This window comes from Lissotriton helveticus, chromosome 5_1, assembly GCF_964261635.1.
Source record: "Lissotriton helveticus chromosome 5_1, aLisHel1.1, whole genome shotgun sequence".
Taxonomy (NCBI): domain Eukaryota; kingdom Metazoa; phylum Chordata; class Amphibia; order Caudata; family Salamandridae; genus Lissotriton; species Lissotriton helveticus.
In genome coordinates, this window is record NC_136065.1 from 1,570,067,502 (window position 1) to 1,570,094,901 (window position 27,400).

General features: G+C 44.3%; 1 protein-coding gene across 1 annotated transcript; it reads right to left on the reverse strand.

Annotated features, from left to right (window-relative positions):
• Positions 1-102: 102 nt before the first annotated feature.
• Positions 103-27,078, reverse strand: LOC144753709 (hatching enzyme 1.2-like). Its single transcript, XM_078641301.1, has 9 exons — positions 26,938-27,078; positions 17,204-17,267; positions 16,999-17,085; positions 10,427-10,579; positions 8,756-8,873; positions 7,682-7,860; positions 5,035-5,116; positions 3,468-3,589; positions 103-741 (listed from the first exon to the last, which is right to left on the reverse strand). Exons 1-9 carry the CDS (start codon positions 27,019-27,021, stop codon positions 710-712), a joined length of 921 nt encoding a protein of 306 aa, XP_078497427.1. The 5' UTR covers positions 27,022-27,078; the 3' UTR covers positions 103-709.
• Positions 27,079-27,400: the final 322 nt, after the last annotated feature.

Consider the following 27,400-nt stretch of genomic DNA (forward strand, 5'->3'; position numbering starts at 1 on the left):
CTTTAACGTGCAAGTATTTAATTTGCAAAATATAAGTCAGAAAGATGAGGACTGGGTCCACTTTTGCAAGCTAATTGCTGACATTTTAGTCTTACATGCAATTTATGTTTGTGTGAATTTTCACAACCCCTCCCTTCTTCCCACATACTTCGAAGGACACAAGGTTATGGAAAAAGAAAAGGCCGCAGTTTATTGCATATCACATAAAGAAAGGATCAACATCTCACAACGTTCATGGTTGGTCATCAGGGACCCATGTTTTGTCATAACTTTGCATCTCTTGGTAATCACGTCCCACTAGTCCTGTTTCGTTTTAGCAGACAATCTTTGCAGACAGTCTCACAGGCTTTGCCCACCGGGTTCCCCGTGGGCCCCCATTGGTCAGCTGCAGTTCCAAACCACGCTACTTCACACCAGCCCACAGGGGGGACACCAGAAACAAAATATAAGCTGCAGATGAGGGGGAGAGGTCGTGGCATCTTTGACCTCCTTTTAAATCTGCCACTGACGTGAAACTAAAATAAGTGGTGCAAGCATGCCTAAAACACAGGGCAGGAGACACGTACATGCTTTCCATGAGCCGGAAGGCAGATGTCCACATAGGTTTATTATTTAGGAATGTTGAGTATGTGCTAAACAAAGACAGCGTGTCAGCAGAGGCACAGTTCAGTTCTTCGAATCACTTTTCATCTTCATACACCTGTAGGCTTTAGAGTAGAGTTCTTGAATGAGTCCCCCTCGCTGCAAGAGGGAAGAAGAAGGCGGATTAATAGGTTTTACCACTGGCATGTTTTTGACATTTGTATGGTGAAAAGATGTTACCAAGCTTCAAGTCACAGAATGGGTAGCAGCCACAGGGCAAGCTTCCTTCATACACAGACAGTATAGTACAGCACCAGTACTGCAGACTTCCATTGCGCATACCGAACAAGTACAACAGGTGCAATGGCAGTACATGCCTTCCTCCTGCCCACTGCACAGTAATAGCACAAGCAGCAGCAGGACACTCCCCTTACACAGACGAGAGGTGTGCTACATCCAGGAGTTCTGTGCTGCACAAGAGGAGAGGAGGTAAATTATGAGCAGCAAGTGTCCAAGCATCCATCACAGGCACAGAACAGTCCCAGTACAAGCAGCAGCTGTACACGTGTCTGTTAGACAGACTGAAGACAGAGAGCACAGGCACCATGTGCTAGCTTCCCTTGCGCTCACACAGAACAGTCACAGTACAATCAGCATTTGTGCAAGCTTCTGTTAGACGGACACAAGAGTGAGAGCACAGGCAAAAGTGTTAGCTCCCCTGCGCTCACAAAGAACAGTCACAGTACAAGCAGCAGCTTTGCAAGCTTCTGTTAAACAGACAGAAGACTGAGAGCACAGACAATTGTGCTATCTTCCCTTGCGCTCATTCAGAACAGTCACAGAACAAGCAGTATTTGTGCAAGCTTCTGTTAGACGGACACAACAGTGAGATCACAGGCAACGGTGCTAGCTTCCCTTGTGCTCACACAGAACAGTGACAGTACAAGCAGTATTTATGCAAGCTTCTGTTAGACGGACACAAGACTGAGAGCACAGGCAACAGTGCCAGTTATGCTTGCGCACACTCATAACAGTCACAGTACAAGCAGCATTTGTGAAAGCTTCTGTTAGATGGACACAAGAGTGAGAGCACAGGCAACAAACAGTGCTCACTCCCCTGCGCTCACACAGATCAATCACAGTACAAGCAGCAGCTTTGCAAACTCCTGTTGGACAGACACAAGGGTGAGAGCACAGGCAACAGTGCTAGCTTCCCTAGCGCTCAAACAGAACAGTCACAGTACAAGCAGCATTTGTGCAAGCTTCTGTTAGACAGACACATGAATGAGAGCAAAGGCAAAAGTTCTAGGTTTCCCTGCACTCACATAGATCAGTCACAGAACAAGCAGCATCTGTGCAAGCTTCTGTTAGACAGACAGAAGACAGAGCACAGGCACACACAGAACAATCACAGTACAAGCAGCATTTGTGCAAGCTTCTGTTAGACAGACAGAAGACAGAGAGCACAGGCAACAGTGCTAGCTTTCCTTGCGTTCACACAGAACAGTTATAGCACTATAGGTAACAGTGCACACCCCCACGCAAAGACCAGTCACATCACAGGTAGCAGCACTGCAAGATTTCTTTGCTTTTGAGTATTTTCAAGATTGAATGTAGGATGACCTAAAAGCAGGTAAACAATATGACAAGACCTTGTGGAAAGTAGTAGGAATGTTAAAGTGTAGAGGTAGATAACAAAACCTGCAGAAAAGGGAGGATATGTTACAGCTGTTCAGTGTACAACACAATATACCTAGCTATGGAATCGACAGGGAGATGGAAGGCTTTCTATACTATAACGAGAACATTTAGGGGCATATTTACAAGGACTTATCTCCACAGGAACATGAGGTTTTGAGAAGTTTCTGTGGCGATAATCCCTTCACTTTGTTTACAAGGTGGCGTTAAACTACATTAAGTGGCTTAACACCGCCTTGTAAATAAGGCCCCCTTCCATGTTACACTTTTGCGTGAAAGGGGCGGGTAATGGGCGTTGCTGTGGGCATTCCGCCGCAACCCTCATTGATTTTGACGCTGCCCCCTATTTACAAGGATGGTGTAAATATGGGGCAGCTCCAAAATTAAGACCAAGGAAAACTTGGTCTTAACATGGCGAATTGAGGAAAAAAGTTTAATTTCTCCTCTTATTTTGCTGTTTCTATCTGTGCTGCATTATGCAGCACACATAGAAGCAGCAAATAGCCATGAATGATTTTTTATGTGCAGGAAGGTGTCCTTTCCTGCACATAAAAAATCATTTAAAAAATGACGTTTTGCAACTTCTATGTGTGCTGTACAATGTAGGACAAATAGGAGTTACATATCACCATTAGTGATTGTTTATGTGTAGGTAGGAGTACCTTCCTGCACATAAACAATCATTCCCTCAATGCAGGCACCCTTGCACTATGGTGCAAGGGTGCCTGCATGGGAGATAGGCAGCTGAGTTTAGTGCCAGCACTAGGGAAAACACAGGGATGTGTTGTACCATTGTAAATACGGTGCATCCATGCGTTTTCAGAGCGTTAGTAATTTTTGATTAACGCCACGCTTCGCCATTCACTTGTAAATATGTCCCATAGACTCATGAACGCAGAGGGAAGCGAAGTATACATTTCAAGAAGGATCAGTATTGAGTTAGTACAGAGCTGAAAAGTCATGCAAAATGTGAACACTGCTCTACAGATAAAACATAAGATAACATAACATATATTATTAGCACCAAGTGACAATGCTGGGTGTACTGATATTATACCACTGAGGTATAAAGAAGGCGCACTCCCTGGGTGCCTCCGGGTATTACAGTAGTCCCCACACCATCCCATAAATTACAAAGCAACATAAACTACATGAAGTGAATCACTTATGACCACTGGTTTACTTACAGCAATACAACATGTTGACCTTTGCGATGTCGGTTTCAGTGAACTGTCGAGATTGCCCAATAGGAGTATTAGGATCGGGCTTAGGCAAAATGGTGGGACTCCCATTGCGTGAGAAGGCATTCCTGTAATGAAACACAAGTATGAGCAGATGCAACGCAACTTCTACTATTGTGCCTTGTCCACATAGAGGCAATGACCCCTCTGTGAACACTCTAAGTGAAAAGGCTGGTCATCTTGCAAACACATAGTTAGAGTATTTGACAAGACTGCATGTTGATGGCAGCCTGTGAGCTGGAGTCAATGTTAGTTTCCATTAATCATGAACACCAATCGTGTTAAATCTTAAGAGCTAAGTACATCTCCATAAACTATAGCAAACTCTTTGCATTGCTTTCAAGATGGGATACAACCTTCTACATCCAGTAGAGAGGGTGTTCAATAACCTGATCTCAGATATGTTAGCTTTAGACAGAACTTGATATCTCTTTGGTAAAGCATAATATTGACCGCTCTTTCTAGTAGGCTTTTCCTTGATTACGTCTTCGATTTACCTGAGTGAGATTGCCCTTCCTGCACCATTTTCTGTGTCGCTTCAGGTGACAATGCAATAGTTTGTGACTCAACTGAATGGTCAAAAGTCATAAATGTAGCTAATTAATTATCAGGTGGTCACCTGAGGTCAAACAAAATCAAGATTTTGAGAAAATAAATACAGAATGAGTTTTTAGCCCTGAGAGAAACTTCTATTTCTCAGTGTCCTTAGTACAGAGGAATTTTAGGAGAATATTTTCAGTGTTTTCTCTTGTCCTTAGGAACCTGTGGGCTACACTGGGGATGTGGAATGATACATGACACTATTCTCATTCGTTCACTGTTTACCCTTATACATGCTTTGTATAGCAGTTGCACCACAGCAAAAGTGGCAGATATCCCAAGCCCGCTTTTTGTAAAACCCAGTAGTGAGATTTAACAAGCTTGCTTTACATATAATTAACATACTTTATCTGTGCTGCCTAGAAATGTTAGAATGACAGTGAATAATAGGTGTAGTAGGGTAGGCGTATCGGTGAAGGCATATGCAAGTGATAATGAGAGTAGCTCAGGGGCCATATTACACAAAGTGCTCCGGGGTGCAGGCGCTTGTGCAGCCCCTTCTGCAATATCAATAGCATTTACTGCACCCGCCTACAAGGAGCTCTCCAATCCTCTTTAAAAGTACAGGCGGGTGCCGCCTGCACTCTGAAAACAGGGAGCGGGTTCAAAGCAAACACTCAGTTTTTCACTTGAATGTGCTGCCCCCAGGGCATCGCAAGTTCGCGGGTGCCCTGGGGGCAGCGCATTCATCATAATACAGTGCATTTTTCTTTATTGCGCTAGGGGCACCTTTTAAAAGGTGCGCCCAGCACTATGAAGGAGAATGCACTGCATGTATGCATATAGCCCCTGATGCCATATCCAACCCAAGATTCCCAAGATCCGATAAATCATTTGTGCAGTATTTCATGAAGTGAAAACCGCTGTTCTCTGTTAAACAATGGCATCTCCAATTTTGTTTCACAAAACGTACCTCGAGTAGTGCATAATTGAAGCATAGTCATAACGTGTGCCAAGATTATTGGTGTTCACCTTCTCAAAATTATTTTCCAAGCCTAAGAAAAAATAATTACAAGAAATCATTATTCATGTTATTAAAATACGAGTTGATAAAGTCTCAAGTTCAGTTTCCCATAATATCATGACAAATACTACATTAAGGTACTAATAAGAAGTGTACTTCCACACTGCATATAGTAAGGAATGAGACAAGGAAAGCTGGATGAGGAGGCCTCTCGTTCTCAAGACAACTGAAGACTTCTCTGACATAACTGAAGGTCCTGTGCAATTTGGAGTAACCCTTGGTCCCCTTAATGTGGAAGAACATAGGAGACACAGAGAGATCAAGGAACCTGTTTGTATTGTGGGTATCATCTCTCCATAAACATCTTAATCATCTTCAGTCGCAGCTTGTGTTTGGGAAAAGAGGTGGGGCGGGGTGGGGGATGGATGGGGGATGGAGACAAATTAAACAACATAAAAAAGAACTTACTTGCTGCCCTCCACAATCGCACTTATCTGCTTCACTCCTCTCCACTGCAGGCAGGCACAGGTTCCCAGAATTTCCTGTGGCCAATATTGAAGCTGCTCACATGAGAGCAGCTTCAGGATTGGCCTGAGTCCTGATGATTTGCGCTCCCAGACAGACTGGGAGCCTGTGCCTGCTCTCTCCAACCCGGCAATGCAGCTGGGGTTGGAGAGAGCTTCGCTGCGCACCTGGGATTGGCCAGTCTGAGATGGCCGGCCATGCCCACATGCCCAGTGAAGGCAGTGCCCACCACTCCCCCTCCAGCCTGTCATCACCCTGGCCCTGCCCCAAGACTTGGCACATGAAAAATAAAAGGATAATAAAATGGGCTTTAAACCCGTTTTATTATCGTTTTATTTTTCACGTTTCTCAGAGTGCTGGCGAGGGGAGCAACGCTCCTTCGCCATAGCGGAGGAGCCGCCGCATCTTTCTGCCAGGTGCTGTTTTATTTTTGGCATCCTGGCCAGTGTCTCTCAGAAATTCTGGACAACAACAGTGTGGTGTCTGAAGAGGGTCACCCGTAGCCCCTTCCACCTTCAAGTAGTAAACAACACTCCTGGATCTGGAAGAATTCTTGAAGAAAGGATGGAAGAAAAGAAAGAATATTCTGACTGAAGCCAAACTCAGCAAGAATAGTGACTGAGACACTGATCCTGAAATTGACAGAGTCTCTCCATAGCACAGTAAATGCCAAAACAAGAAAAAGAAGTTAGTAATACATATCAGTGTTCATGGTTTATCAGCAAACTTCATAGATTTAAAGACAAAAAAACATTCTTTCTTCAGAGAATGTCGTAGTAAACAGGAAATGTGGACTTCACTGCCCACAACCCCAGCCCATGAGAAGGAAGGGTCACTGGGCCACACAGCATCACGCTATATAAGTTCTCTGGTTTCCCCACGGTGCAGGACGCACCCGGGCGAAGACAGGGCCAAGAGTGGACCTGTCTGCACACATCCACGCCCGACCAAGACCTGGGCTGGTCCCCCACTCATTGGCCCTGACTGACTTCCCTTTTAAGATATTTCGGTACCCCTTTCTTGCACATACGATTAATGGTCTAGGGGGGTGTTTCCATTTCCTATTTAATTGACTTGGCACTTATTTTGGTGCTTATTTTTTGCTCTCTGCACTTTTTATCACTTGGCCTAGGGGTCTGTTTGACAGCAGGAGGTGTCATGGGAAAGTGCAAAGTCTCCAGCTCAAAGGCGAGTATAGAATCGCATGACATCATTTTTTACACCTTTTTAGACCTGTGCAGTGGGTGTTATCGGGAAAGAAATCGACCTAGCTGAAAGGAACCTATCCTTGGATACAGGAGGTTTGACTCTTTCTCTGACTTCTGCCATCTGTTGTATCAATTTCCCTTGACCGGCGGTAGCTTGGGTGAGTCTAACGCCATCAGCGAGGGACAGACCGCTGTGCCGGCACTCTCCTGCTCAAAAAGGGCATCAGCAGTCCATCTGTCTTGGTTCCTGCTCTTCACTGGAGTGCCTTTTCACTTCCTGTAATCCACAATTGTTCATTTCTTCAATGGTGACTTCCTGGCACCAGTTTTGTTGTTTAGATACTTCGCATTTTCAACATTTGCAGTCTTGATCAAGTCAGGTGAAAAGGACGAATAATGACAAACTGCATACTTTGCTGATATCGTCAATCGTGCACTGTTGTAAAACTTGGTTTACACCTACACCATTATGCTGCAATGTATGCTTACGTTTGTTTCTTTTTAACCAGGACCTGAGCTTACTGGTCCAGTAATACCGGTTTGTTTGTGTGTCATCGTGGCTGTTCCATTTGTACCATTTATTGTCACAGTGAAAGGCTTGGCATTGCCTCCAGCTAATGACTTCACCATAAGGCTACATAACCCTTGCCTTCCCCATATACCCTCGTTCTCATAGCATCCCAAAAAAGCTGATATACAGAATACAGAGGTTCACCAAACCCAGGCAAATAAAATCAGTATATATTCTATTGCATCTACTCCGTATGGAGTAGATGCCATAGAAGACTTGATCTACTCCATACACCGTATGGAGTAGATCAAGTCTTAACCCAGCTTAGTTACCTCGCACCTTTTAGACTTACCCGGCATCACATTCTGGAGGAGGATGGTGACAAAGCCATCGCGGTCACTGCGGTTCTGCTCATGGTGGAATCCCAGGGCATGGAGGAGCTCGTGCTGCACCGTGCCGGTGAAGACACAGCCATTCCTCTGTAAGGACACCACCTGACGACCCCCGATCCGTCCAATGAAGGACCAGCATCTGCAGAAGGGGAAGGGCGCACTGTGATGAGTACTCTTACACTGGCTGCTCGCCTATACTAGACTCTCACCCGGCTACCTGTAGGCCTCACTGCCCTTCAAATAACTGGAACAAGGGGCAGAAGGTGAAATATATGTGTCCTTGGGTGTCTTTTTATAGGTTCTCACCACTTCAATATCGAAACCATACGTAAATAGCGCATCCCTTTCCTTACTTTCTAATGGCGCTTTAGTGAACCTCCTTATGGAATAAGTTTCTTTATGTTGCCACTCCTAACATACAGAGCCCATCGTTCCTCTATTGATAACCCCCCATACACCTATTACTAACAGTGCAAAGTGAGACCATCACTTATTGGCTCGTGAATCAATGGAAAACCGTCCCACTGTAACAAAACCATCCTACACCCCTCCGGCCCACCGGAGGAATGTCCGGTGCCCGCTACAGCCAGCCCTGCCCTGCCGGGATCAGTTTAGAGTTCTATCCCTTTAGTATCACAAGCCTGCAGGGTCCACAATTCGATTATCATTTATACTCAAGTTGTGTTAGCCCAACTATGAGTTTATCTGATTCATTCCAGTAAAGCCACACTACTTTTATGCAGCACTTCCAATGTGTGCTATACAATTGCTATATATTCTTCATTTCTCAGATAGAGACGTCTGTATCAGACGTGCTGATGTCAAACAGCATCCCTCACATATTCACATGCACTCACCTAAGAATCAGCCATTAGACACTGCCAACAACGGCAATCACACAACCTGTAATAAAAATTCTCATCTGGCACTATGCCAACAATGCCCTATCAGACACTGTGCCATCACATGGGCTGTCGAGAAAATACCCATCAAACACTTCCCTTGAAAATGCCACATGAAGCACACATACTGACCCATTCTGTGGTTCGATGAAGAGATAGTCGCGTTCGTTTGTTCGAGGTCTGAACGAAATACAGGTGCGTGTGGAAAATGATTGTATGGCACCCATAATCACTGCTCGCTCATTCGGGGCTAATAGGAACAAAGAATCAGAGAAACAAGTCAAAACACTAGTTGGGAGTTCACAAGATTATTGCAAGAACAGCCACACCTAAAGAGGCAGTCTACATTATTTTTGACCAACTCAATGAAACTGTTGGCATTGAAGTTCCACTTAAGTTGACCATATATGACTGCAGGCCAATGAGTAGACTAAAAGTCCAAGCTATATATGCAATAGCCACGGCTGGGTATGGCCTGCAGTAATGGCAGTTATGGGTCTCTGATTTGCTAATTCATGCCCATATGATCACAGAAATGTCCACATCATTGACATTGGTGGCTTTGGATAGTATTAGGTCTTTCGTGGATCAGGGTAAATTAGCAGCCCTGATCCTTTTAGATCTGTCTGCGGCTTTCTACACAGTGTCTCATCGCCTTTTGCTTCAGAGGCTGCATGAAATTGGTCTGCATTCCTCTACCTTGGAGTGGTTTAACTCGTTTTTAAGTAAAGATCTCATTCGATACAGCTGCCCAATTTTAAACCTAGCAATCAGGGACTGAAATGTGGAGTTGATCAGGGATCCTCCCAGAGTCTGACCTTGTTTAACATCTATTTGTCACCTTGGACTGTCAAGGCGTTAGGCCTTGAGATCTTTATGTATGCTGGTGATACTCAGCTGATTATTTCCATCGACTACAAGTACTCTGTGACTCAGGGGAATTTAAGTGGCTGCCTCTCTGAAGCAGCAGGGTGGTTGCAGGCATATTGTTTAAAACTTAATGCAGACAAAATATAAACATTGTTTTTTGGTTGGGTCTGCAAGGTATGGTATGGAATGATTCTTGGTGGCCTTTGTTGTTAGAATCCACACCAAGGTCTAAAAGGGTGGTGAAGAATCTGGGGGGTTTAATTGATGATTCTCTTTCAATGCAGGAGCTGGTTTGGTGGATCCCAGTGACATGGTGAAGGAATAGCATTCAAGTTAAGATTATGAGTAGGCTAGACTACGGCAATGCGCTATATATGGGTATGCCGGATTATTTGTTCACATGTCTTGTCTGTTCAGAATGCGGCGGCAAGACTGATTTGTAACTGGCCTAGCAGGAGTTCCACATTGGCCTGTCTCAATTCTCTTCACTGGCTTCCAGTTCGTAAGAGATTCATTTTTAGGCTAGTTTGCCACGCGCACAGAGCACTTTATAACAATGGTCCAGCAATCCTATGTGACAGAGTTACAATTTATAAGCCAACGCAGGATCTCTACTCTGCTATTGAGGCTTTGATATATTGTAGACGAATCAAGAAATCCAGAATGGGTGGATTTGGTGAAGGTTAGAACTGGGAGGTAAGAGGTCTAACTCTGGGATATCCCTTAGGGGACGAGGATGCGCTTTATAAATACTTTACTAATAATAATTTCTATGTCACAGGACATCAGTCAGTCTGAAAAGTTAATCACCGTTTTATTTTTATGGAACTGCATGCAAGTGATGAGACCAGGTTTTTCATTAATAATATCCAATTGCAGGAACAACTTAAAATCCATAAAAGTTTGTGAAACAAACAATGACTTATTACTTACAGTAGGCGGTAGAGATCTGAAAGGGCACTAGCACCTGCCCGTTGGCAGCGCTGGGCCAGCGGCACCGATCAGAGGCACATCGGTCTGCGTTTCCCAGGGGATCCACTGCGATGTCACCAAATACAAGGGGTGGCCAACCAAAGGGAGATTTACCTGAGAACAATGAAGACAGGAGAAGAGCAACTGAGGTTATATTCTGAATATTTCAGCCATCTACTGCAAAAGCTGGCAGGCTTCATGCTTGTTATGAACTCCTTTGCAGTTAATGCTTGCACCCTCCCCACTATAGCCACAGAGTACAAGCAGCTTCATGGAAACCTCTTTTTCGAACCCTCTGCCTGTAGTTATCTGTTTATGAACCCTACAAGGTCCTCTGTTAACACTGTTTCATGCCTGGAGAGCAGGAATGTGTCTGCATGTTACCACAAATTGTGAAATAAAAACAGATTTTGAAAGCAACTCACGTTAATGGTCTTAACTGAAGCATTTGCTACAAATCTCTAGGTGAAAGTTCATTTCCATAGGATAGGGTTGTGGGCGTCAAAAATACATCCTGTCATAAGGAAGTAGGATATGAATTCTGCTAGAGGTCTTGCAGTTCCGCTGCATCAAACCCATCCAGCCTTCTTCCTCCATAGAGTGACCACACCCCTGCAGGACATGCAAGATGGAGATGAGATATCAGCCATATGCATGTACAGCCTGAATGTCTGAGGAAATGCATGGTATGGCATGGTCTGTATTACATGTAGTTTACCAGCAGGATCAATTCCGTACTTTGCACTTGGTCGTAACACAGTATATACAGTGTTTTATTTATGGTTTAAAAGAAATTAATCTTTCACCTCCCACAGAGTCATCAAAGAAATGTTAATGGTTCTTGAACAATTAAAATGGGCCTGTGTGTCATGCCAAAAATGCACAGGTCATCTGTGTGAGCTTGGGAGCTAGAAGATATCCAAAATCCCATTCTGTTGGTTCCTTGGTGGCACCAAAATGGGTAGGAGGTGTTAGGATGGCATTTTCTTTAACTGGTCTTGTTGTGTTATCTTGCTTTCACGTATGTTGTTATTTCATGTTACTTTCATTGAAGCCTGTAAGAAGCTGCTTCTGATTCCAGAATGCTTAAGGTTTGGGGATCATCAGTTGCCGCAGGTAAATTGGAGACATTGGACAGGCATTTATGTACTGCCGTTTATGAGGAACAAATTTGGATTTTGAGATTAAAGACAGCATTGTGTCTTTACATTTGGTGACTAGTATTAAATGCCAGGAAAACCACGCAGTGCAGTGGCAGAGCTACAAAAAAGATTCATTGACAAATTTATAAACCTTTCCTACTGAGAGTGGAGACTAAGTGGTGGTCAGAAATAGTAAAACAGCATGTGGCTTATCGTACGCCTGAGAATACAATAGGATATTTTAGACCTACAGTATTTTTTCTAACTATTTTTATACTATAGATGAGGAAGGAAAGATGTCGGAGGATCAAAAGAAGAGGATTTTTTTGCATTTTGTTGGTCCAGAGGGATTGAAAGTATATGAACATATGGTTAAAGATACAGGTGAGGGAGGTGATGCAAATTTTTTTGATAAGGCTATAAGTGGCTTTGATCGATATTTTGCACCTAATGTGTGTAGTGGTATAACTGATTTGGAAAACACAGGAACCATCACTCAATCATGGTGGATAGATGTGGGGCATTTAAATTGCTCCCACTTATGTAAGAATATGCTAAACTCGCATGTGAACTAAAAGTTACGTGACTTTCAAGGATGTAGTAGGTTTGTATGCTGGTGAGGCACCTTGAGGAAGGTTTGACTACAGGGCCCACCTCCTCACAGTATCCCAAGGTGCAACAAGCTACCTATAATTAAGACTGAATGCAACAAGTACTGTCTTCACTAACAGTCGGGGTTCAGTAAGTATTGACTGCATAACACCCAGAGTTTATCATATTCTTTGGTCCTGAAGAAAGCCAATCTAGCTGAAACATGCTAACCACATCAAGGATAAGCGGGAGAAATGTAAATATCCCACAACTATCCCCCATGATTTTTTAATATTAATCGAGAGTCCTGAAAATATAATCACAACTTGTGGATATGAGTCTCAAGTTAATTTTATTTTCACCTTATGCTGTGACACACACACAGCCACAAGATCACTCCATCATAGAAACCAGCTCTGCTGTAATCAGGTGTCGCAGCACACCCTGGAAGCACTTGGCCACCAGGGTGGGAACCCAGGGATGAAGCATGTCACCTACTAGATAGGTGAGTGAGGGTTTGTTTATAAACACTATGGGCCTAACTACAAAGTCTGCCAAACACCTTTGCAGTCCTGGGGCCGACCGACCTCCGGTTGGCGGTCCCAACTGACTAATTAGAATGCGACCAAACACTGTTTTGTTGCACTCCTGCATGCATTACGGCCATAAACCGGCCGTAATACATGCTCCCATAGAGAAATTGGAGGTGCTGTTCATCCTTGCACCCTGTGACAGGCACCTCAAGGTACCTGCCATGAGGTGCAGGAATAAACTGGGGCACCATTGGTACCCCCACTGGTCCCCAACCAGAGGCTACACACACAAAGGTCCCCAAACAAACTTTACGACATGGTTTCCATGTTGGACAGGCCGGCATGAACACCATTCCGGAAATCGTGCATCGTAATCCCAAAGGAGGAAAGGCCCGCACTTTGGGATTACGAGCCGGTTCCGACTGGTTGACGGGCTCCTTGAGCCCCTCGGAATCCATCCGGAATGACTGGCCATTTACAATTCTGACCTGCTGATACATAATCAGCCAGTTGGAACTGAAACTGACGATTGGGGTTGGAAAGTCTCTGACCGAAGGTCGGAGGCTTTCCGACCTCCATTGCAATTGGCCCCCTTGTGTTTTCCAAATCAATGACACTTTGAACAGCAACAAAATAAGGTTATGGAAAATACATAAAAGATATAGGTAGAAGACTTGTTTTATTCTTGTTACTAATTTTTTAACTGTTGGGAAGGCAAACAAGTCTATACTTCTCCCTCTCCCTTTGTTTCATTAGTGGTATAATTTGACCCAAATTCTTTCAGAGGAAACAGGAACTTAACACACCAATTCATGAATATCTGGTGGATCTCAAAAGATTAGCACTAGATTGCAAGTTTAGACCTATACAAGAGGAATTAGTAAGGGACCAAGTTGTAATGCGTGTAAGAGATCCCACAGTTCAAGAGAGGTAAATAGGGATGCAGACGTAAAGGACATTTTAGCTATAATCAGGAAGGCAGAATTATCAAGAAGAAGCGTAACGGCCATTAATCTGACTTAAATGATACTCAGGTGGAGGAGGATCGTAAAGTGGGGACCAAGGATAATGAGAAATATACGAAATTTCAAAAGAATGAATCTAAGACTGCAGAGAAGAATAGAGGTCTTAAGTGTTATAGGTGTGATAGAGGTTCACATTTAGCATAGAATAAGACATGTCTTGCATTAAAGAAAAAGTGCTCGACATGTGGAATAATGGGGCACTTCTTGAAAGGTTGCAAAAGGAAAAAGAACTGGGTGAAATGTGTAGAAGAAAGGAGTTAGGGCGAGGAAGAATAGATAAATTCAGCAGAGATAAATAAAGTAAATGATGGTTTGGGGTCTTTCGTTTTAACTATTTGTACAATGTCCTTAAGGGGTGTTAAGATACAAATTGGGGCAGACTCAGGATCTCTCTATACAATCATAAATAAAGAGATGTGGAATAAGAAGTTTGCAACAAAACTAGGCCCTAAATTAGAAACGTCAGACATTAAGCTGAAAGGGTATTCTGGTGAAGGAATAATTCACTAGGGTATAGGTCTCTAATCTTTAGGCTCAAAAATCGGAAAACCGCCTGCAAGTTATATGTGGCAAAGAATGGACCCTCAGTTTCAGGTTGGTATGATCAAGGCAACCTGCACATACCACTTAAGCCTAACAGTAATGATCGTTGATGAAGGAGAGGTTGGAGGAAATACTGTGTTGTAAAAATGTCCAGACTTCTACCGAGTCCATCGTTTTGGCGGTTCACGATGAACTCAGGAAGGGGGTGGATCAGAATATCTCGCAGACACTAGTACTCCTGGAATTGTTGGCGGCTTTTGACACCGTCGACCACAATTTATTGGTTGAGCGGGTCGAGAACGCCGGCATCCGGGGCCTTCCACTAAAATGTATCACCTCCTTCCTCAATGACAGCTACCAAGCAGCCCGTCTCTCCGATTTCACGTCGGAGAAAAAAAGACTAACCTACGGGGTCCCCCAGGGCTCTTCTCTCTTTGCTCTTCTTTTTAATCTGTACATTTTCCCACTGATTTTAGATCTACGGAAGAGAAAAGTAGTCACTTTTAACTACGCCGATGACCTCCAGTTTGTCTTCACCATTGACTCGTCACCCTCCGCAATGGAGAACTTCCAATCAACCATGACCTTCATTAGAAACTGCATGAACTTAAACCAGTTAAAGCTCAATTCTGATAAGATGGAGCTAGTTCTCACTAGGACCTCAGCCAACCCCTGGAACTCTTACTTTTGGCCCCCTTCCTTGGGACATCCACCCTCTCCAGTCAGCTCGGTCAAAAGCCTTGGCGTCATAATCAGCAGCGACCTCACTTTAAAGACCCAGATTAATCCGGTAGTTTCCGTCTGTTTGTTTCATTTACGCAGGATTCGAAAAATCAGCAGATTTCTATCCTTCGAGGCCCTCATCCAAGTCACCCTGGCCTTAGTAATGTCGCGTATTGATTACGCTAATTCACTTTATGCCGGAATCTCTGCATACCAATCACACCGGTTACAACTTGTACAGCATCAAGCAGCCAGACTAGTTTATGGCCAGCTTAAATCATACCATGCGAAACCCCTGCTTAGAAGTACTCATTGGCTCTCAGTTGCTCAGCGCTGTCTCTTCAAACTGGGCTGCCAGATCCAGAGCTCTGTCATCCCACGGACCCGCCTTTATTGCCAACAGAATTCAGCGTTATGTTCCCTCTTGTGCGCTACGCTCTGCTAGTTCGAACCTCTTGACCTCTTGCTCATTCAAACAAAAAAAAACATGGTGGACTAAGATTCTCGATCTTGGTACCTCAGTTCTGGAACACCCTTCCCCCAGAATTGCACCAAATTCACTCCTATCCTCTGTTTAGGAAATCTCTCAAGATGTGGCTCTTCTCCCAGGCTTTTAATTAACATTTTTCACTGCACCTGTCCAAGCATTCCCGACTAGCGCCAAGAAACTGCTGGTGAACGTGCACTTAATAAATAATTTTATCATCAGTCACCGCTGTGGAATGGGTCAGTTATTTTCCTCTTTTACAGTCCAACAAGCACCTTTAAGTAAAACCTTTTGCGGCACTTGAACGTATATCACGATGTTCAAGAGAGTCAGCAAGACAGGTTTAATGGTCTGGAAGGGCAGCTAACCGGTAGGAAGCTTTGCTGCTTCCTTGACTCACTGGTGCACGCCAGTTGAAGCACACTTTTGCTCTGTATATTGCTCTGTATGTGTACATGGTCCCTACTCCGAGCCAACAGTTGAGGGTGCAGGGTCCCGGCTGACAGGCATCCAGGGTAGGCAGCACACACAGGCTGTCGGTGAGGTGGATTCAGGTTGGTGTCTGCAGCCACAGGGCAACCACTGAAATGTTTATGGGCCACTGCGTAGGCTGGAGATTGAAAGTAGGCAGCCCGGCGCTGTGGCATGCCAAGATAATAACTGGGTGTGCACATGTGTACCTCTATTTGCACATGACCAGTCCCACCCCAATGGTGCTGCAAATCCAACCCAAGATTGAGGAGCGTAGTCATGGGCTGCCCTGCCCATGTGCTACAACACTTGGCCAACAGGTTAGTATGCATAGATGGTCTCTGTGCGAATAACTGCGTGACATTAGTGACATCCCCATCAAGCACCTTCACTAGTATAGCATGAGACATCAATGCCTCAGAAGGCCGGTACTCACAGAGACCAAGAAGGCTGCTGCGCACCTCTGGTTGTTGTTTCTTGGATTCTGGAGGATCGGCACGTCTTCCAGCAGGTCCACTGTGGTGTATCTGTTACTCTCGCTGTGGATGCTTTCAATAGCCTCTATGCATTCATGTTTGTGTGAAAATAGTCATCATCTACACTGTCCCCTTGCCATGATGTGGTGTGGCCAGGACCGTTGGCTTAGCTGGTGGCGATCTGTGATAAGTAAGGTGTGCACCCCTCCCCTGTTCCAGGTGGGTCTTTATTGACCTTCTACTTTTGCATCTACTATTAGAAGTATTACCTATTTATCTGATAAAGAGCCCTCAGATGACCTGCAGTCTCCACTGTATTACATTACCGTACGGCGACATACTTGGATTACCACAGGCCTCCTGAAATAGTCCATGTGACCGGGTCAGGACCAATAAGTGCTGGTGCCGACCACAAGTATATACTAGCTCAAGTCAAGTACTTCCCTTAGCAGTCATCATGGCACCTTGCAGATCTTCTGTAACCTCTACCCATTGCTCCCAGCCATCGCCCTCGCTCTTAGCCATCCATTAGCAGGACTCACCAGAAGCTTCATTAACTTTCAGGATTTGAGTTGAAGGTTCAGGGTCTTCCTCCCCAGATCCGTACTCCCTCTGCGCATCGTACCATCCTGTGACAACAAATCAATGATATTTTAAAGTGAGGCATTGGATAATGGGACTTTGACATGAGAAAATAAAGTGACAATCAGCTCTCCCCCAAGCATCCATATGGCATTGAATCATTACCTAGGTGGTGTTTCTTCTCCCACGAAGCACCATGCCATCCTTTGCCAAGGGGCCAACTCTGTGCCTGGGGAAAATAAACATATCTGTGAAATACCATACCTCGGTACCTTGACCTTAAAACCATTAACCAATTGATAAGGTAGCCGTCAACATCAAATGACAAAGCTCAGGGAATGATTGTGCTAACAAGGCACATTTAGGCACCAACTGGGCTTCTCATCACTGGCCGGCTAAAGACAAGACAATAGGAAAAGAGACACCAAACCCTTTATCATAGCCCAGAAAGAACCTTGGAAAAGTACTTCCTGAGAGAGGAAGATGTGTTTGTCAGGAACATGGACATGCTTACTGTGCCTTTACCGGAACCATTACGTTTACGCTGTTTCGCGCGTTCAAAGGCTCTGCAAACATTCGGCCACCATGGAGGTATTTGGCACACTTTAACACGAAATCCATTGGAAATACTTGTTGAAAAATGTGGTGCGTATTCGTCATGTGGTATGAACCCACTGCTTCTGATAGTAAGAATAATTGATGAACAAACGCATGGAAAGTTGTAAAGAAGCCAGCAAAACTAAAGTCACAATTGATTTGCGTCACTTGCTTCCACATCTGAGCCCTAGCAGTCAGGCGCTTTTGTGGATAATTGACATTACATTTTCCCTATACTTCAGCAAAGGGAGATGTCCGTCCCGGTGGCAGGCATCTCTTTATGTTAAAGTATAGGGAAAAGTAAAAACACTTAAGACTTGAACACATTGTTAAAATATTTGTAATGTTAAATAATAATGGCAATTAATGTGATGTATTTATTTTAAATTTAGAACAAACTAAAAGATGCTAAAGCACTATTAACTTAATTTTGAACTAAATATTTAATTAATTTAAATATATTACATTAAATAAAAAATTCTTTTTCTTCAGTTTACATTTAAAAAATCTCCACCTAAAGTTAAAAATATATATTTTTGTACTTTGTACTAATAATTAATAAATGTAATGTATAGAATTATGTAAAAGTAATAAACACTGATTTGTGAATATATTTTACAATTAATAAATATGTTTCATTTTGGATATTATTTTAATTTTAAATTACATATATATTATTAAAAAGTTTAAATCATTTAATTTCATTAAACATTATTTCCTACAGGCCTTTATTTTAAGTCTTTACCTTCATTTTTTTCTCATTATATTTTAATTGAGTTTTTACACTGCAACAATATTAAGTTTCATATATTATAAGTCTGTTGCTCTGATGCAAGTATATGTCATATAATATACACAGGAGATTACAGCTGAGGGGAAATACCTCATTTTTCCTTACAGAACTAGCAAATATTTCTAATGGCGCATTTAGTTATCAACCAACATTAAACCATGAGAAAATAGGAAGCTAACTCATCCAAGTACAGTAGCATTTCACCCCCATTTAGTAAGCTGCCCAGTGCATTAACAAGCATGTCTTCATACTATTATTTTGACCCTTCCATCGTACAAGCTAAGCAACAAACGTGTTTTTCAGTGTTAGCACCAAATCAAATATGTTCCCATCCACACAACATTGATCTATACTTTCATTGGTTTTGATGTGAGGTTATTGCAGTTCCAGTGGTTGGCCATGTGTGGTGCTGGACTTACTTCAGCCTTAACTGGAGCATATTTACTAGTGTTTTGGGTCCTTTTTGGCTGTAGTAACTTTAGAAGTGCACTTTGTAAATAGCAATGGGTTTACACTTTTTGAATGTGGGTGCACATCAATTTCATAACCCTCAATAACCTCTGATAACTTGTTTTTACTTCTCCATAAACCCCACTTATTTTGTAGAAACTATGCCCCATTTATCAACCACTGCCCTGGCCTCTCCCACCTTTACTACTAAGTAATAGACTGGCATGTGTGCGGACCGCTTCATAGAAAAAAAAGGAGAATTTAAAGTGGGGATTTACACTTGTATGTTTGTGAATAGTATTTTGGTAGTAGTTTAGTAGTAATACTAAAAGTACAATAAAATGCAGTTTGTGACTAAGTCCCAAAATGTATCTACTCCTAATGCCTAGTAGCCATCAACATTGTGTCTGTCTAAGCTCCCAAACACAGGGGCTTCAGTGAACGTTATGGCCCTTGACACACACACATATAGCAGTCCTTCTCTGCTTACTGGTCAATGGCTGTAGCTATGGTGACTACCATTACAGCATTGGCCAAACGAACAGTTTGTTGCATCCTACCAAACCTTGATCTTGATGCAGGGTGTTATAAACTCCAGCTACATCCACACTCTCACCACACCGCAATGTTTACTACTCACACAAGCCTGCATATATAGAAGTGCCTCAGCTTCAGAGTCTTATCAGAGGCTGATAATTTCAAGAATGAATTTTATGAGAGTATTGGTGGCCTGCAGTGCTTTAAATGGAACAAAATAAGTGCAGGTACTCACCAAATTGAGATGTGGACTATAGGGCGGGGCTTTGGGTGTGGCTAGGGGGCGGAGCTATGGGCAGCGCAAAGGGATCCGGCCAGGGGCACCATTTAAGCATTCATGCACGCAGACAGGGCATTCAGTTAATGTATTTTAGAAACATGAACATTAGTTGTTGCCCCCATTACTAATCCTTGATCCCACGCGCAGTGCTACCTTATCACTATCACCTCCTTCCTCCTCAGTCTGGTTGCAAACAAGTGCTGCTGTAGTCTGCTATGCCAGCAGGAAGCTGCCTCTTCGATTTCCAGAGTCACAAGAAATGCCTGTGAGCAAACCCTGCTCTCACACCTACAGTGTTATGGACTAGACAGAGCCTGAGTGGAGACTGCGTCAAGCATCACAGTGTGAGTCTGGCCCCTCCCAATATTCCTGCCAACTCTGAATGAATGCCTACGGGCCGCCGATAAATGAACACATTGAAAGGGGAGATTAGCACTCGATCAGAGTGCTTCAGGAAAACGGACCCACTCGTTGTCAGCTGTGTTGCGCTTTTTAGTAAATGCCAATTTCACTGAGCTTGACTCACATCCCCATGAGTACCAGTACTCTCTTTGGACAAAGAGAAGTTCCGGTACTCAAGCGCCGAAAATTTAGAAGTGCTGGTACTCAGTACCGGTAAGTACCGGCCCATTTAATGCACTGGTGGCCTGTCGACTATCATGAAGGTTAGTCATGCCACTGGGGTTCCTGGGCAATTCCAATGACAGCACAGACTCATTCTGACGCTTCAGGACCCGACAAGACAAGTGCCAGATCGGGTGTGTCGCATCAGCAGTGCGCACCTTCTACCTCACCAAGGCCAAAGCCAGTCACCAAAATACGCATCCTTAACCCTGTACACAACTGTGTCAGGGTAAGAGCAAGGCTTACCGCTGACTAAATATTCTGACTCGTCCAGCCATCATTTGTACGCCCCCATACAGCGTTACATTTTTTTTTGTTTCATTCCCCTCTCTCTACAGCTGGTAATTTCAATGAGTGGGGTCTCTCTGTGCTCCCAGATCAGACCTAGCTGACTGCCTCCCAGCAGAGACCAGCCTGTGAAGACACAGCGACCCCTACTCCCCCTCGCCTGATTCATCTATTTGGTACCCCATCTCCTTTTCGCCTGTACAAAATTGGGGCTGAGAGGGAAGGAGAAGAGATAGGACGATGGAAAGAAAGGAAAACAGGAAGAGTAAGGAACTGATAACAGGACAAAACAAAGCTTTGGCAAAGCCAATAGGTCCCAACTATCAGAGAGCTTTTGGCTTTGGCAATGTGTTTTAGCTATTATGTACACCAGTGTGGCTGCTGTTCAACATGGCTTACAGTGGGTGGAGTGATGTGGAAGGTGCGAGTTGGGCAGGGGTAGAATTGGACAAGAGTTGAGTGGGGTGGATTGTGGTAGATTGGAGTGGGGTAGACTGGAGTGGAGTCGAGTAGATTGGAGTTGGGTAGATTGGATTGGAATGGGGTAGATTGGGTGGATTTTAGCAGGCTCACATAGAATGGAGTGTGGGTAGATTGGGGTAGAGTGGAGTGTGGTGGAGTGTGGTGGGGTAGAGTGGAGTGGGGTAGGGTAGATTGTGGGAGTAGGGTAGATTGGAGTGGTGTGGGTAGGGTGGGGTGAGTGGAATAGGTTGAAGTGGGGTGGAGTGGGGTAGAGTGGGGGTAGATTGGAGTGGTGTGAGGTAGAGTGTAATGAGTGGGGTAGGTTGAAGTGGGGTGCGGTGGGGTAGATTGGGTGGAGTGTAGTAGTGAATGTTTTTTTTATTGTTTCAGTTAATCAAAACTAGAACAATGTTTCATTTAAAATACACAAGTCTTAATAGTTGAATGCCTGAATAAAGGGCATCAATGCTAAGTAAAACATAGCAGCACCAAATAGTATCACTTGATAAAATCCGCTACAGAAGCAAAAACCTTGAATGTTTACAGGTCAATCATCAGCAGAGTGAAGTTGTTTGAACTGGAGTAGATTGGGATAGATTGGAGTGGAGGAGTGGGGTAGATTGAATTGGGGTAGGTTGGGCTGAAGTTGGGTAGATTAGATTGGAGTGGTGTAGATTGGGGTAGAGGGAAGTATATTGATGTACATTGGAGTGGGTGCCATAAAATGGGTAAGAGTGAAGTGCATTGGATTGGGGTATAGTGGAGTGGGGTAGATTAAAGTGGAGAGGAGTAAATTAGAGTGGAGTGGGGTAGATTAGAGTGGAGTAGATTAGAGTGGAGAGGAGTGGAGTAGAGTAGAGAAGAGTGGGTGGATTATGGTTGGGTAGATCAGAGGGCAGTGGGGTAGACTGCAGTGGAGTGGGGTGGATTGGAGTGAGATAGGAGTGGGCTAGACAGGAGTAGATACTGGTAGATTGGAAAGAGGTAGGTTATAGTTGTGTAGGGTAGATTAGAGTGGAGTGGGTAGAGTTGAGTAGGGTAATTTGGAGCGGAGTAGATTGGAGTGGAGTTGGATAGAGTGTGTGGGTTGGATGGGGTGGATTGGGTTGGGTAGACTGGGTTAGGGCGGGGTAGATTGGATTGAGGCAGAGGGGAGAGGGTGGATGGGATGGGGTACGTTGGAGTAGGGTAATTAGGGTTGGAGTTGGGTAGGGTAGATTGAAATGGGGTGGAGTGGGCTGGATTGGGGTGGGTTAGATTGGACTGGAGTGGAGTGGGGTAGATGTGGGTGGTCTGTGGTAGATTGGAGTGAATTAGAGTGTATTAGATTGGGTAGAGTAGAAGAGAGTATGGTGAATTGGGCAGAGTGGGTAGATTGGGTGGATTGGAGTGGAGTGGATTGTGGTGATGTGGGGTAGATTAGATTGAGTGGGGAGATTAGAGTAGGGAGGAGTTGGATAGATTGCAGTAGAGTTTGAAGTGGGGTAAATTGGAATGAAGTGGGGTAATATGGACTGTGGTAGATTGGAGTGGAGTGGGGTAGATTGACGCAAATTCAGGCAGATTGGTGTGGAGTGGGTTGGACTGGGGTAGATTAGACTGGGATGAGTAGGGGTACATTGGAGTGGGGTAAATTGGAAAGGACTGGAGTGTAGTGGGGTAGAATGGAGTGGTGTGGTGTATACCGGAGTGGTGTGGGGTAGATTGGAGTGGTGTGGCATGCCTTTAGAGTGTCTTAGAGTGGAGGGTCCTAGAGTGAAGTGGCATGCCATGAAGTGGAGTTGAGTGACCAAGAATGAGTGGCGTGGCAAAGAGTGGAAAGGAGTGGCAAAGAGTGGAAAGGGGTGGAGTGGAGCGGAATAACATAGTGTGGAGTATGCATGGTGTGGTAGCGCACTTTCATTACAGACAACACATTTTCAATAAAATTACCATTACATTTGCACTGAAATACGGTTTTACTGCATGCAAATGATACCGCGTGCAAATGTCATCACCTAGCGTATTGATGTGTTTTGAGCATATTCAAATATTTGTTTCTACCTCACTTCAGAATTACAAATAAAATGTGCTTCATTTGTACTAATTCAAATATATTCAGCAACATCAGCACACTTTTTTTTTGTTATGTGCTAGAACAAATAACATCCTACACCCTCCCTCTTGCATGTATACTCAGCATAGTTGTCATATAATTTCTCTCACTTCGAAGTCAGACAGAGAAAAGTAAACACCAAGCTTCCTCAGAAGAGAGTGTTTGCTATTTGATCATTGTCTTTGAATGCACAGCAAATGCACCAATAGAAGAGCAAGATTTAAAGTCCTGTTTACAGAAATCGAGTTCATGGAAGAATACAGTAAACGAGGTTTGTGTAACGGGAGGGACGAACTCAAGCTGGACAGCCTAAAGCAAATAAAGCCAGCAAATAGATAGCCAGAAAATGTGAGTTACACACCACAAAGCAATTGTAAGCAACAAGCGGAAGGCATTCCTAGGTCAGCTTTCTGAATGTTCCCAAGAGGTCTTTAGCAAACCAGACAGCTGTTCTGCCTGGTAGGCTTCTACCTAAAAAATGAACAAGCACCAGAAGAGTATATGTAACAAAATATTAAGAAAAAGCTCTTTGTGAAGTCAGCTCCATGTGCATTCCTCTGAATCTAGGCACCTCCAACCCAGTTCGCTCAAACTTGAGGCCCTGCTATGGAGTAATCACGCGTGAGGTACACACGTGTCAATCTCTTTTGAAGGTGTGCCGAGCAACATCTCTTCCTGGTTTAAGGTTCAAATTGTGGAGAGTCGCCACCTTTCTGCATGCATGGAATGATCTAGCAGCTAGAGGTGTGCCAGTCAACAAATTAAAGGGGTGCTAAACCAAAGCCAAGCCAAGAGAGTGGCTTGGCTCTAAAAAGCCAGTCCACGAGCTGCACAATGAAAATATTTGGCATGTAAATCATCGTGAAATAAGCCAAGAGGTGGACGACACAATAAATGAACATGGAGAGCTGAGCCAGAGCTAAGCAAAAGGTCATCTCTGGATCTAAGAGCCAGAGTTTGTGCCAGTCTTAAAAATATTTGTCATGTAAATCATTAAACAAACCAGGTTAAAATATGGTATGGTGTCTTCAACATTAATAAAAGTGTATTTCTTTAACACATGGAAGCATTTCACCTTATCACAGCAAAGTATGTATCTGCGTTGAGACATCCTTTCTTAAAAGTGAAAGTTTTTAACCATGAACTGTGAAACATTCCTGTCCTTGCCCTGCTATTAGTGAACAAAGAATCAAGGCTGTTGTCTCGTGCACCCTATATGTGGCATAGAGCCTTAGTTTATAGGAAGCAACATTATACGATATTAAATCAAACACAAGAGGTTTTTGTTTAGCCTGCATGCTGTAGTCACATATTTGAAGGTGGTCTCTTATGTGATAATGAGCACAAAAGGAGGTTCTTTAAAATAAGGTATCTGCCTAGGATCACACAATTTGGTCAAAGACAAAAAGAGAAGCTGGGATTGATCCCAAATTTTCAGTTTCTCACTGTGCAATTCAGACACTATATGGGTATATCTTTCTAACATTACAGAGTCATATTTTGTCTTAATTTTTGGAGTATGAGTATGAGAATAGAGTGTGATGACAGGCAGAATCCACATTTTATTTTTGGCAGTTTTTCATAGCGCAAACCTTGCATAAAGTTCATAAGTGAGCTTTACAAAAGACACAAGCTACATTACTATTTTTTTTTATTTTGGCACAGGGATACTTGCCAGGATTTACAGGATGGTGAGCCAAGGCCATGATTTGAACCTGGGTTCCCATGTAACATGTTCGACAGCTGTAGCCATTAGGCCACATCTACTGTGAAACCTCACATCGTTTTGGGCTCGATATTCTAAGCAGATCTTAAGGTGAACCACAGCCAGGCATTCCAAGCACCTCTAGCCTTCAGTGGCTCACCCAACTCTAAAAAAACACTATGTAAGAATATGACAAAGTTTATTTAATGTGGCCCATGATGTATTAGGGTGAAACGCTTCTGCTTGTTAAAGAAATACACTCTTTTGAATGTTATATATACGGCACACTTTCCCTGTTTGCGCTATGGCGCCCCTTTACATAGGTGTGCCAATGCGCAAACAAGGAAAGTGCGCTGTATTACAGTAAATGCGCTGGCCACAGGGCAGCCGTGAACTTGTGCTGTCCTGAGAGCAGCACATTCAACTGAAATACGGAGAGGCTGCTTCAAAGCAGGCAGGAGGCAACCCACCGGCACTTTCAAAAGGAGGGAGAGATCCTTCTGCAGGCGGGTGCCATGAGTGACTGCATCCACCTGCAAAGGGATATCTAAGGGGTTCAAGGGGACCCCATTTCTCTCCTCCAGAGGACTGCCTTGAGGAGGCGCACTGAAAGTGTGTCACCTTTTTGTGGCACACTATCAGTGCATCTCCTAACAGCATGTTTGCCTTTGCGTCCACGTCCATAATACGGGTGCAGAGCCAAAGAGATTCCCTCACTTGCATAGGAACACCTGCTTGAGATAGTGCTGGTGTGTGTGCCAGTGCTATCTGTATTACAGAAGGGGCGGCACAGGTGTCTGCGGCCCCTCCTGTAATACCAAAGTGCCCCAGGAGCACAGAAAGCAGGCACACATGCCTGTTGCGCCCAGGCGCGCAACGCCATTGGGCTTAAAGGGCTTCAGCCCCCCGTCGTGTGTGTTAGCCCGTCTGAGACAGCTTCCAGGCACACACACAGCCGCACCTGAGTATTTCACAGGTTTTTAAAACACCATTTGCTTGTTAATGAGGCTTTGTTGTTTTTTTCACCCTTTCTTAGAGCCCCTGCTTCTCCACTCTGCCTATTGCTCGAAGAATTAGTACGACCGACCTTTTTTCTTAGGCACCTCCACCCCGCCAACCCTCCCCTCCCATACCCCGCCACCCCCCACCCCGCTTCCCCCAGGAAATTTGCCACTAGTTGCGCCACTGGTTGCAGCCCTAGGGCCCTTTCTATAATATGGCACAGACTGTATGAATCACTGCAAGGAGACATTTATTAAAAGTGAAAGTCTTTAAACGAGAACTTTTTCACCTACCTCCCACACGACAAAGCCATTGCTGAACTAAGAGGCAAGTCATTTTTCTTTTGTACCTTACATGTGGTCTAGGTTCTATAAAGAGGGAGCAACCTTATAGCCTACTATAACAAACACAGGAGGGTTTTGTACAGCAGTGATCCTGAAGTTATTTGAACGTGCTCTTGGATTCGATAATGAGGAAAAATAAGGTTAGGTGAAATAAAGTATTTGCCCAGGATCGCACAACTTGGTTAAGCAGAGAGGTCGGACTGTTTGACAGGTTTTCTTGTTACACATTTGGCAATTCAGCCACCAGATGGAAATCTCTTTCCCTTGTTTGTTTGGTATCGGAGGTTAATGCTTTGACGTTAATTCTTAGCCCCTGAGGTGAGAGTGTGGGTAGCAGGTAGAAGCCACCCTCTAAAGCTCGTTTTGGGTTCGACGGTCCGAGGGGCGCTAGAGGGGGGCCAGGCGGGATCCGGCGTGGCCTTTCAGTGGCTCGCACACCTCTGCTAGCAGATCCGACCTGGCCTACACCATCCGCCCACTGCCCTCTCTTTGCCCGTTTGATAGGACTGTCGAATTCTGTCCTTGATTTTGTATTTCCCTTTAAGGCGACCAAAACCTACCAAAAGGAGATACTAAAGCATACATAAAACCCCTAAATCCATACTAGCACGACACATTAGTTAATACAAAAAGTAGTTAACTGGAGCGCTTAAAAACAGCGGATGTTTAACATGAGGCGCTACATATACTTGAAAACCAGCTATTATTATCATCCATCTCACCATTCTGACGCGACCTGGCAGCGGGCCCCCGAGGGGCGTGGCCGGGAGCAGGGCGAGGGCAGCGCACAGGAGCAGCAGGGTCATGGTTCCTCCAGGTTCGGCCGGACTTCTGGCGCTCTCCGTGACCCCTGCTTTATACCCCTGCCCAAGGTGCAGCAGGAGGCCTCTGGACGGGAGGAAGTCTTTGGTAACCCTCTGTGTGTCCCAACCGACGGATCCCCCGCTGGCCAGGGCCGTCCTAAATGAGGCGCCAAACTCCAAGAGTCGTGCGGAGAGCAGAGAGTCTAGACGCGTGCAACAGAGCTGTTAGCCACAGTCTTCACTTTCCAAAAAACATAACACGCGCCTGCACCATCATGCCACTCAAAAGTTTTAGTTAGAAACAATTTGAAAATATGAAGTGTGCTTTATACAACCCGGTGGAAGAAAGAAAGCAGCAAAAGAGCGTCAGTGTTCTTGCCAT